At 39.8% G+C, this 12,490-nt stretch overlaps 2 protein-coding genes across 2 annotated transcripts; both read left to right on the top strand.

Moving 5' to 3' along the window:
* Positions 1-1,043: 1,043 nt before the first annotated feature.
* Positions 1,044-7,641, top strand: mad2l2 (mitotic arrest deficient 2 like 2). The gene is made up of 8 exons (XM_034206983.1): positions 1,044-1,416; positions 1,766-1,884; positions 1,996-2,067; positions 5,411-5,511; positions 5,592-5,686; positions 6,049-6,122; positions 6,581-6,673; positions 6,790-7,641. The coding sequence occupies exons 1-8, from the start codon at positions 1,377-1,379 to the stop codon at positions 6,826-6,828; spliced, it is 633 nt and encodes a 210-aa protein (XP_034062874.1). The 5' UTR covers positions 1,044-1,376; the 3' UTR covers positions 6,829-7,641.
* A 634-nt stretch (positions 7,642-8,275) lies between these two features.
* On the top strand, positions 8,276-12,256 carry tmem82 (transmembrane protein 82). The gene is made up of 6 exons (XM_034206982.1): positions 8,276-8,560; positions 8,656-8,728; positions 8,886-9,081; positions 9,978-10,392; positions 11,081-11,268; positions 11,658-12,256. Exons 1-6 carry the CDS (start codon positions 8,467-8,469, stop codon positions 11,736-11,738), a joined length of 1,047 nt encoding a protein of 348 aa, XP_034062873.1. The 5' UTR covers positions 8,276-8,466; the 3' UTR covers positions 11,739-12,256.
* Positions 12,257-12,490: the final 234 nt, after the last annotated feature.

Raw genomic sequence — 12,490 nt, 5'->3', positions numbered from 1 at the left:
AGTAACTGTATTCGGATTAGTTGTTTTTCAAATGTAACGCGAGCTGAATACAGTTAGGCTACTTGGTTTTTGTATTCTGATTACGTAACGCCGTTACATGTATTCAGTTACAACCCAACCCTGTGTACAGATCATCAGTCCTGTGTACAGATCAGTTCGATAAAGTCATGCCAAAACAGCGACATTTTACACGATAAATACGGGTTTAAATAGCTGCATTTGCCACGGAAGGCGATCGAGTGGCAGCTACCGTAAACGTTCTCTTACTCTGGCATCTTGTGGCAACTCCCGTTGAGCAGCGGCAGATGCCTCGGCAAGTTGTGGCATCTGTGGCATATGCCGGAAGTACTTGCCACAGAGTAGCGGCCTCTGTGGCATATGCCGGAAGTAATTGCCACAGCTACCACAGAGTAGCGGCCTCTGTGGCATATGCCGGAAGTACTTGCCACAGCTACCACAGAGTAGTGGCCTCTGTGGCATATACCGGAAGGACTTGCCACTGCCTGCAGATGCCACGAAATGAGCCAGGCCCTACTGTTTTTGTATGCATGCTTAGGTAACATTTAGCTGTCTTTGGCTCTTTTTCTGCTGTAACAATGTACATTTCCCCTCTGTGGGACTAATAAAGGTATTCTGGTTCTGATTCTGATTTGTAGATATGGATTAATAATGTAAAATATAATCAACACTTAAATAAGGCTTTAATTACACCTGGATTAAATTCACCATCTACCCTGCAGTATACAAAGTCATTCAAACTAGCTGCACCTTTACCAGCTTTGAGAACTCTTTAATGCATCAATAATTATAATCAAAACAGATCATATTATTCTGAAATGGGCCAATCTGCAGAATGAGTACTTTTTATTTTGGTACTTCAAGTATATTTTGATCCTAATACTTTTGTACTTTTACTTGAGTAACATTTTTGATTTAGAACATTTACTTTAAAGAGAGTATTCGGACACTGGTACTTCTACGAGTACTTCTCCCTCCCTATGCTCCCTCCTCTGGTCACCAGTAGCTGGAAAGCCAATTGTAAACAACGAGTGACGTCAATTTAATGCGCGACCAAGCTTTAAATAAGGTGGAAAAAAGCCGCGTTCGAGTGGTGAAATCGATTATATCCTTAGTTCGAATTAACAACATACATTTAAATCATTATTAACCTTCATTTAAGCTTGGTAGAAAATAACATTTCCCTCCTCCCCCGCAGTGGTTGTCATCGTCTAGCCGGGCAGAGACAACAGAAGGAAATCTAACAACTTAAAAACAGCCTCGAGATAATGAAAGCTCCACACACTGGCGCTTTGCTATGGATAGCTAGCTAGACAATTAGCTTTTCGTTTCATTTTATAGTTTTTGGGATAGAAAACATGACAACTCTAACAAGACAGGACCTCAATTTTGGACAAGGTAAGACAAATTAACCGGCGGCATGAAGCAATTAATCATCCGTCCTTTAGTTGTGGCTCAGAGCCCAAAAGCCTCCACACAATTCAGGTGATATATTTGGCAATGGATTTTGAGCAAGCCAGTGAATAGATAATCAATTTACATATATATTTAGATGTATGGGTGTATACTGGATTATTCGGCTGTATAGCATAATGCATATCAGCAGTGTTTTTCTGTAAAGTCTCCCTTACTTGCTTAAGCACTGTGTTGCTTCTGAGCTAATGCGGCAACACTAAATTGGCAGGAATTTGCATTGAGTTTGGTCTTACAAGGACAAATGAAACGCATGGTTGTTTCTCTTTTCCAGTGGTTGCTGACATCCTGTGTGAGTTCCTGGAGGTCGCTATCCATCTCATCCTGTATGTCCGGGAGGTTTATCCATCGGGAATATTTCAGAAGAGGAAGAAATACAATGTACCAGTTCAGGTATACAGAAGACAATCATTGTAATTACTGCATGCTCACAGTTCTTAGGAATGCTTGTATCCTATTTGATCCCCAATAATGTTCTTCTGTTTTTGGTGTGTTTATCTTCAGATGTCATGTCACCCAGAGCTGAATCAATATATACAAGATACACTTCATTGTGTAAAGCCACTCATTGAGAAGGTAAGACATGACATCAAATCAAATCAATTTTTATTTATATAGCACATTTATAAACGATGTTTGGTCGAGCCAAAGTGCTGTACATATAATAAAAATAGCCTACAGTAGAGACACTTTACAGCAAATACAACAGCACAGATTGTTCAGAATATCAGTATGAGAAAAACGACACCCTCTATCCTTTGACCCTCACATCGTACAAGGAAAAACTTCCAGAGAAAACCCACAGTTTAAAGGGAACATGGGAGAAACCTCAGGGAGAGCAACAGAGGAGGGATCCCTCTCCCAGGACGGACAGACGTGCAATAGATGCCGTGTGTAAATCGAAGAGATAATACATTTTACAGCATAGGTAGACCAAATGTTAGGAAATGCATGTGTCTGTAATAAGAAGATGAATCCACGAGGATGTCATGATGCTTAAGACATGATGCTTTCTTAAGTGGGCTGGCTCCAGCTTATATAGCAGAACTCCTCCATCGCTACACCCCAGCCAGAGCTTTAAAGGTCCCATGTCATAGCCATTTCTACTGATCATAATTCCATTGTTGAGGTCTACTAAAATAGATTTATATTGTGCAATTTTCCAAACTCACATTGGTTTCTCATACAGCATCTCTGTATAGTATGTGTATTCACTCTCTGTCCTAAACGGCTTGTTGGAGCTCCTGCCCCCCCCTCCCTTAGAGCCCAGTGGCCGTCTGCGAAACCCAGCCCGAAACCAGCCGAGCACACACACACACACACCCGCAGCCTGGCCGGAGAATTCATATCACAAGTCACAGCAGCAAAAGGTTCTGACTGCACGGGTGGGTTGTCATGTCAATTCTGCTCAGCCTATCTCTCGATAGACCTTTTAACTAGTTTACAGAGAGTTAATGAGCATATTGGGGGAGGTGTAAACATCTGTGGAGCTACAGGAGATGTCTCTCCCATCTCTGGAGCTTAGAAAGCCAGTGCTCCCACAGTCGTAAACTCCCCTATCAGGCCATAAAACTTGACACTAAGTGCTGGAGCACATTCCTTAAAGCTGGCGTCACAAACAGGATTTGTTATTAACGTCAACAGGCAATAGGGTTAAATATCTTAGGAGTAAGGAAGAATTATTCTCTAACAGTACCCAGGAAAAAAAAGAAATCTCCAACGAGGCGTTCTGGGGCAGCATAGACAGGTATTTTCTGTGTTAGAGTTTTACTCAGGGTACACAGGGTGTACTTTGAGGGTTTGTGACTCTGCAGACCGTTTACATGCAGAAAAAGCTACATAACACACAAGGGGACGTGTAATAACCAGAAAAGCATGACATGGGACCTTCTCAGTGGATGTCTGCTCACCACCTCAAGCTCAACCTTGAGAAGACTGAACTGCTTTTCCTTCCAGGAAAAGATTGTCCCACTCTTGACCTAACAATCAACATCGGCACCTCTATTGTTTCCCCGACTCAGACTGCAAAGAATCTGGGTGTGACCCTAGATAACAAACTGTCCTTCACTGCAAACATCGCTGCTACAACCCGTTGCTGCAGATACACGCTTTACAACATCAGGAGGATACGTCCCCAGCTGACCCAGAAAGCGACGCAGGTTCTGGTCCAGGCTCTCGTCATCTCACGCCTAGACTACTGCAACTCCCTCCTGGCTGGTCTACCTGCATGTGCCATCCGACCTCTGCAGCTCATCCAGAATGCAGCGGCTCGTCTGGTCTTCAACCTTCCTAAATTCTCCCACACCACGCCGCTCCTCCGCTCCCTCCACTGGCTTCCGGTAACTGCTAGAATCCACTTCAAGACAATGGTACTTGCTTACCATGCTGCGAATGGATCTGGCCCTTCCTACATCCAGGACATGGTTAAACCGTACACCCCAGCACGTGCACTACGCTCTGCATCAGCCAAACGGCTCGCTGCACCCATCAGCAAAAACACGTGGGTTTGCTATCCTGGCTCCAAAATGGTGGAATGAGCTCTCCATTGAAATCAGGACAGCAGATAGCTTGCACATCTTCCGGCGCAGACTGAAAACTCGTCTCTTTCGACTCCACTTCGAGCGATAGAATTGCTAACAAAGCACTTTTATACTAATAAAGGACTGGCTTTTCTAAAGCCAGTTGAGTAGCACTTGAAATGTTTTTGCTCTATGAAGCCTGATGTACTTATATGATTCTGTTTTCTTCAAGGTTGTATCTTGTTGGTCGAACGCACTTATTGTAAGTCGCTTTGGATAAAAGCGTCAGCTAAATGCAATGTAATGTTAAGGTCTGCTGACCAGCTGCTGCTGATAGTGCCATAGACCAGGCTCAAAACCCGAGGGCACTGAGCCTTCGCAGCAGCTGGCCCTAGGCTCTGGAACAGTCTGCCCCTCCATGTGAGGTCGGCCCAGACCCTAGGGGTTTTTAAATCTACACTAAAGACTCACTTCTTCTCTCTGGCCTTCTAGTCAGAGCGGAGTACGACTCCTGATATTTCCCTGTGTTTTATCTTTATATTTGCTGATGTAAACTATTGTCTTCTGTTTGCTATTGTAGTAAAGTGTTTTTATTGCATGTACAGCACTTTGGCTCGACCAAAAATCGTTTTTAAATGTGCTATATAAATAAAACATGATTTGATTTAAGTACTAGTTACCACTGTTAAAAATATTATGTTAGTAATAGCCATGCATCTAAATTCTGTGTATAATAAGAAGAATATACTTCAAGTATTGAAAGTACTAAATGAAGAAAATGTCTCCCGTGGCTCTTATACAAATACATATTATATCTCTAGATTAATATCCAGAATATACATATACCAGAACATATCGAGAAACCTGTAGTTTGTAGAGGTTATCGTTAACTCTTATTATAAACCAATCTGTTGGGTATTTTGTCCATTATATGATTGAACAAAATAATCAGTTTGTGAAAATTGTGAGATATGCACTCAGAACCCAAAGTGACACCTTCACAATGTTTGTTTTATTAATTAATCAATGAAGGGCAAAAGCAGCAAATCTGCTAAAGAAACATTACCTAAACAATCAAAAAAGTTCATCATCTTATTGATTCATCTCCTAAGTCTTTCAGCAGTACCAACTGTTGGGTAGTTTAATTAACAACAAAACCTAATATTTTATTAATTATTATGTTTTTAAAAAATCTAAATTGGTAAGTAAAGGTATAACGTGGCATGAGAAGAAAATGCCCAAGGGAAGTACAAGTACTTCAAACTCATATAGAACAAGCTACTCCAGCAAATGTACATTAGGTACTGTCCAGCACTGATGCTGACGTGGTTAATTTAGGAGACGCCTGCCATCTCTTATCTACATGGATTCCCTGCTGAAGTTTTTCATTTCCCTCCCAGAACGATGCAGAGAAGGTGGTGGTGGTCATCATGGACAAAGAGCATCATCCAGTAGAGAGATTTGTGTTTGAGATGTCCCAACCTCCACTGCTGTCCATCAGGTAATTCCCTTTCTTCTTTTAAAAAAAAAAAATCAGTAGTCACACTAACACACTAACTGCCTTTGGTTTTGTTTTTACAGCTCAGACACTTTACTGTCACATGTGGAGCAGCTGCTGAGGGCATTCATCCTGAAGATCAGTGTGTGTGATGCTGTCTTAAACAATAACCCACCAGGTAACGTCACTAATGATATGAAGATTCACTTCTTTGAAGATTCTAAAAAAGTGATTTGCTCTGATTCCCTGACAAAACTCTGCCCAGCTTAAAGTGTTATCTGCCAATCTTGAAAAAGGAGGCAGGATTTGGGTGAACCTGGGGTGAATGATAAGCCTGTAAGGCATGGTTCAGGGTAGCAAATTCCCTGATCTAACTCTTCAAAAGTAGCATGCATTAAAGTAACAAGTCTAAGGACTAGAACGTCAGATGGGAACCAAGCTTTAATGTCAGTGTGTTGAGATCATATCATACTTTAATTGATGTTCCAGTTGGAGTAAATACAATTCCTACATTTCTTTTTGACTTGTTGTTTGTCACAGGGTGTTCATTTTCAGTGCTGGTACACACCAGAGATGCTGCTACTCGCAACATGGAGAAGGTTCAAGTCATTAAGGTGAGGTTTTAAAAAATGCAAACATACACATTAATAGAATACTTCATAGCCCCTAAACTGCCATGTGTATATCATTTACTTATTGACTGTTACCTTGAATTATTAAAAAAAAGTGTTTCTCTTGCATGCGTCCACAGTCAAGTAAAACTGCCTTTAGAACAAAACATCCATTTTCACATCCATACCGCTTATGCAGTATAATCCAAGTAACATTAATGGGAAAAAAGCATTTTGAATGAAATACAAAATACAATGTTTGACTGTGCCTCCATACAATTTCATTTGTCATGAATTTAAAAAAGGTATTCCTTTAAATAATGGTGTGGGATTGTGAATATAATAGTAGAGTCTGAATCTGTTTACTTTTTGCTCGTATTATAATCACCTCTTATAATATGGTAACACTGAACAATAATAATAATAAATAATCTGTCACATTTGTGCATTTCCCTCCTCAGGACTTTCCATGGATAGTTGCTGATGAGCAGGAGGCCCACATGCAGGAGCCGAGACTCATCCCGCTGAAGACCATGACATCCGACATAGTAAAAGTAAGCATCCCTCTCAATCAGTGCATCTGCTATAAATAAAGTTTTGTTGAAATGCATCCTCTTGAAATTCCCCAAATTGCTCTTATTGTTTATTGATTGCTCTCTATCTTTTACAGATGCAGCTCTATGTGGAAGAGAGAGCTCAGAAAACGTAGGCCTGGGATGATGTTAAACAATGATAAGAGTATAAAACACAGTCTATCGCAGCTGGAAACTGTCTAAAAGAAGACTTCTATATATAAAAGCGCTTTGAGGAGTCCCAAAGACTACAGCTGCCTATATAAATGACTCAATTTGCTATTTAATAACAATCGTAAAAAAACATAGATCATACACACACTGACATTTTATTCAGAATTATTACTGTTTCAGAGACCGATTGGATCCCATGCCACACAGATAAGCATGAATATGGTTGTTATGAATTGTGTTTAATGCTTTCCATGCACATCTTTAATGTGACATTATGATCAAAGAAGAGCTGTCACACCATGACGATAAAATCCCAGGGAAGATGGAAAACACCATTACAACAAATATCACCAGCATCTTCTACTGACAACAGGTATCAGTTCAACCCTCAGCTGTGTTGCATCTTCACTGTTTTGTCAGGGAATTGTTTTTCCCAAAGCTCCCCAGAGATGGTCTTTTCCCCACAGGGTGTTTGTTAGACCTTTATATCCCACTATAATGTCGCACTGAGTCATAGCAGGTCTGTGCATGGTATCTACAGCATTACAGACGGGGGAGGGATGCAGTGTGAGAGTCTTTGGTGGGTTCCTACGCAGTAACCGGGACCTGGGTGTGTTTACCCGTGCAACCAGTGGTTATGTTTACCCATTCTTATGTGATTCATTCAAAGTTGTTGTAAATGTTGTGTTAAAGGAACAGTTTTAACAGCTGAAAAATCTGTGAATTTATATGTATACAAATATGACATGGTAATAAAATATGTTTTTAAAGCACCAGCTCGAGTAAGATCGTTTTAGGATGATTCTTGGTAATATGCTAAAACTATTTTCCTATCTGGAATAACACTCGATAATGAGACACTGGAGACAATGACAGCAGGATGTTGAATGCCAACACATTGCTTTCTCTACAGTGCTGATTGATTATTACCTTTTTGAGTGAATTTAGACATAACTTGTACTGGACATTTATTTTATTAATCATGAATACTTTACAAACTGTGGGATAGAAACTTTGGGATTTGAGCCTTTGCAGACCATTTACATGCACACAAACCTGTAGAACAGATATCATATTTGAGCTCTGCATCTTTAAAGACAGGCATCATTTATTTTTCGGTTGATTTCATTTAAATCCCTCGTGTTGGAAGTTTGCCTTTTTGTTTTCATTCGGAATGACCAGCCTTGTGGTATTTCAGTCTCTATAAAAAACAAAACTGAAATAAACCTCCAGGCAAAATCATGTTTTAAAACAAGATCTATTAGATAAAGAAGTCATCATTGGAGCAATGCTTACAATGCAACTCACAGATAATTTGAAAACACCCCCTGCCATCAATGTAGAGTGTAAAGTATGGCGCAGTAAGCTCCATTATCTTGTAATGACTCTGAAGGCCTCTGCTCCAGCGATACTCCTGTGACCTTTGGTACACAGGACAGCGCTGAGGCAACAGAAATAAACAGAAGAGCTGAGCTGTTCCTCCACATGTTTGTAACCTGATCTGGAATACCAAAAACACGTCTGCGATTCAATTCACTTACATTTTCCTCCATGGATTATTTTGCTAAAACCTACTACGTTTAAAGGCCAAAGGTAGTACGATGTTCTCCTTTGTTAGATCGCTCATTCCCACTTCCTACTTCCTGCCGGCTTGGTTGACTCTTGATATAAATCCACTGGATAGTTTGCTTCAAGGTGAGTTTTATGTTCTCTGACGTCCACATTGCTGGAGTTTTTTAAACTGTATGTGTGTGTCATCAGTTAAAATGTTAATGTTACATGATCTGCAGGACTGGTAGGTGCATGTGGGATCTCTCTGCTATGCTCCCTCATAAGACTGCACTTATTTCTAGAAAAAGAGAGGTAAGGATTCTTAATATATCTCTTTTTGCTCATTTACATTACCCAACCATGCTTGTAAGATTTGCACCATTATCAATAATATTGTATTTAGTGCTGGTACAGATCTTGTATAGTTCAGTTTTATTTATTTCTTGATTTGATTTCTAACCTCCTATAGTAGCTGTGATAACAATGAAAAAGAAACTATCAAGAGGACACAGAGCCATCAAAGCAAAACTAAACCTGGACTTTTTGGGATGCTCCACTTCCTGTTTGTGACTGTGATGCTGTCTGTGGTGGGGTCTCGTGTTGCCTCCCTGGTGGTACTGGAGTTTTGTCTTCGAGCTGTGTCTGGACTGGTTACAGCGGGAAAGGTACGAAATTAATTATGTTGTTTAAAAACAAAAGACTTTTCCAGTCTTCTATTGCTCAATAATGCTGAGTTAAGAGGAGATACAAGTGAATAAGGTACAAAGGATAAACTAATACATGTATCACCATTAAACCTCTCTAGCTTTTAACTTACATTAGGACATGTTGAAAGTGTATGTTAAAATAGGCAATTGAGGCATTTGTACTTCATATATATTCAAAGCAGGAATCTGGCCGTATCTGGTGAAAATACGACATATTACAGTCAAAGGTTTTTACCAGAAGGAATTTTGTAAATATCTTATTAACAGAACATACTGTCAACACAGCCATAAAACAAAATACATTTTGCCACAGGAATTCTTTAGGGAAACAATGTTGTGAATCAGGCTATGCTTACATCTTTGGATCATAATTAGGATTGCATCTTGAAAGTTTGCTATGTAAATGCTGTAGAAGTGGAGATTTCTGTCTCATTTTGGGAAAGCATCCTAAAAAAGAGATTTCTTGTAAAATTCCATACATTTTCCAGGACATACAGGTGAATATTTAAAACAAATTACCATTCATATTTAGTTAACTTGATTTGTGGTCGTAATAAGTTTACTGAAATATTAAGTTAAATATAAGGCATTATCAAATACTAACTGTTCGCCAATTAATGAGGAATCTATAGACCCAAATTGACAACTCTGGTCCAACAAACAAAAGGTTTTTTCTACTGGTGTGAAAGAAGATAGTTATGGAAGCCAAAATAACCCAAACCTTAAAATGGACTAGTGCACCTTTACTATCCCTCCTGGAATGTATGCCATCTTGATGACTCTATCATCACAATCAGCCATCATCTCATTTGGAGCATACATTACTTCTGTTCATATGCTTCTTCATTCCCCAGGAGTACAGTAAATTCGTGCAGCAGCTGTTAATGCAGAGCCAGTTCTCTCTCGGCTGTGCCCTGACATGCAGTCTTCACTTTCTCCACGAGGGGGCGCCGCAGCGCTGGCTGTGCCTGCTGCTGGCGGCTGCTCTCAGCTGGTTTCTGTCCCGGCAGACCACCCGGCTGCTGCAGCACGTCACGGCTATGTATAAACTGCACAGCTCACAGCGCTACTGCGGCATCTGCATCGGCCTGCTCACATCCGGCCGCTGTGTGCTGCCCATGCTGTGCAGGGCCATGATCATCACCTTCTCTGTGGCTGTGGTGGCCGCCATATTAATCATCAATCAACACTTCCTGTCTGCAACTGAGGCCCTCAGGTTCTGGACCCCCCTCACTATCTGCTACACACTGCTGGTTGTGTACATGCAGGGTGAGGAACATGCCAAGTGGGAAACATGTCAGAGATTATTTTGAAACACTCTGTGGAGGAAATTAACTAAGGACATTTACTGTAGCATTATAGCCTCCTGTAGCCTACTTGAGTATTTCCAATTTCAGCTGCGTTCTACAGTTCTACACAACATCTCCATCATCTATCAATATTGGAATTTTAATTCCACTTATTTGACACTTGTAGTTACTACTTTTTACATAAATATGATGTCTTGATATAGGCTTTCAGGCTTTCACTCAGTTGTACACAAAGTACACAATTTACTCAACAGTGATGAGTTACAACATTAAAACAGCTCTTATATGTATTTGTTGATAATGTTCTATATTAATACAACACTTTTGAAAGAGCCATTCTTCACAATGAGTACTTTTACTTTTGAGTACATTTCGCTGATAATATTCGTCTACTTTTACTTTAATAACATTTAGAACTCTATTTGAATACTTGAAATTAAGTATTTCTGGACTGTGGTATTAGTAAGTTAAATTAAGTAAATTAAATTATCAACTCTTTCCTCCACTGTAAACACACATGAGACACTGATGAATCCGGCCATTAATGAAAAAATGCATCCATCATTATCTTCACACCCTGCTGCTGTATAGATCTACTTTTCATTCTCATTTTTACTTCCCCCTAATTCTATGTGTTGGTTCTGCAGAGGAGCAGCACCGGCTGCCCGGCAGCCAGGCTGTCCTGAACACGGTGGTGGTGCGTCTCGGGGGTTTGATGGTCCTGATGCTGACTGTTGGACGTTGGGCTGATGTTCTCCACATCATAATGTGTTTCCTGGGTGAGGCTGGCTGTCTAATCCCCACCATGGATCTGCTGGATGCCACATCCTCGCAGGTCAGTGAGTCTCCCTGGAAGCAGCGCACAGGGCTGAAAGCACTTTTTGTCCATCGGGACCCAGAAAACTGGGGCAGAATAGCAATGTGTTCATTAGACTGGGTCCCAAGATGAGGCTGAACTTCTCTAACTTGTATCCCAGGTGGAGAAGGTAAGATCTCCAAGACAGAATGAGGTCAAAGTGTTCTCAAACTCTGAATACTGAGCTTACTTTTCCTTTCACTGAGCTAGCCTGATAAAACAGTTAAGCATTTCAAAAAAGAAAGCATACACAGTCGATACAGTGATTATTAAAAATATATATATATATGGTTGGAGCCAACCCCATGAAATGCTCAATATAATGTGTGATCTTTTTATGAGTAATAATTCATCTGTCATATTCACAGGAGGAAGAGGATTACACAGAATACGTCAAAAGAGAGCATCACCGAAGACCAAAGGCCCAAGAGAAAGAACATCAGAGATAGGGATTTCATTTTTTTGTTGACTTCTTTTAAATTAAGTACTATTATTGCTGCATCCTCAATTCATTATTTTGTATTTAGATGTAATGTTTTTTCATTAAAAAGTCCAAGAAACATATTAGTTCAATTTGTTAAAAAAAAAGCCCTTATATGTAAAATATTAAAAATACCAACAGTATAATCTTACGAACATAACTTTCTTATCATGCATATCTTCCACCTATGCTGTCTGCTGTTCTCTTATAAATGTGATTTCCTTTATGACTCATAGATCATCAAACTTGCCTCAGTTGACAAACCTGCAGTTATGGATGATTTCATAGGAGTCTTTGTGACGTCTTTGATTAATTAATGCTGCAATCTTGGAGAGATGCTGCTCATACTCCTGGGGAGAGTCATTGTTCCAAATCTTTCTGTAGCCTGGGGCCGTTGTAAACCTTTCCACAGCCTACTGATAAATATATGGCCAAATAAGACAGTTTTACTTTATGTTATATTAAAATAATAAGCTAAGAAAACTAGCTGATCATTGTCATTGTCTCACTAATTGGTATGATTAGGGCATGCAGGTTTAAGAATGCATTTTATATTGCCTTTAATTAGTTAGAAACGGAATAAGAGTTTTTCTCTTTACCTTTATAATGGACACAAATAATAATAATAATAACTTTATTTTACTGTATAGCACCTTTCATACAGGGGATTGCAGTTCAAAGTGCTTTACATCAGTAAGAAATAAGACATCAAATCAGTGT

This window comes from Gymnodraco acuticeps, unplaced genomic scaffold (assembly GCF_902827175.1).
Source record: "Gymnodraco acuticeps unplaced genomic scaffold, fGymAcu1.1, whole genome shotgun sequence".
Classification (NCBI taxonomy): Eukaryota; Metazoa; Chordata; class Actinopteri; order Perciformes; family Bathydraconidae; genus Gymnodraco; species Gymnodraco acuticeps.
The sequence above is the reverse complement of the archived record's forward strand: the minus strand, read 5'-3'. Positions and strand labels throughout refer to the sequence as shown.

Excerpts from the sequence above, each read along its gene's own strand:
- mad2l2 (XM_034206983.1), top strand. The coding sequence starts at position 1,377 with ATGACAACTCTAACAAGACAGGACCTCAATTTTGGACAAG. Across the intron at positions 6,123-6,580 it reads AGAAGGTTCAAGTCATTAAG|GACTTTCCATGGATAGTTGC; the intron begins GTGAGGTTTTAA and ends TTCCCTCCTCAG. Across the intron at positions 6,674-6,789 it reads TGACATCCGACATAGTAAAA|ATGCAGCTCTATGTGGAAGA; the intron begins GTAAGCATCCCT and ends TATCTTTTACAG.
- tmem82 (XM_034206982.1), top strand. The coding sequence starts at position 8,467 with ATGTTCTCCTTTGTTAGATCGCTCATTCCCACTTCCTACTTCCTGCCG. Across the intron at positions 9,082-9,977 it reads GACTGGTTACAGCGGGAAAG|GAGTACAGTAAATTCGTGCA; the intron begins GTACGAAATTAA and ends TTCATTCCCCAG. Across the intron at positions 10,393-11,080 it reads GCTGGTTGTGTACATGCAGG|AGGAGCAGCACCGGCTGCCC; the intron begins GTGAGGAACATG and ends TTGGTTCTGCAG.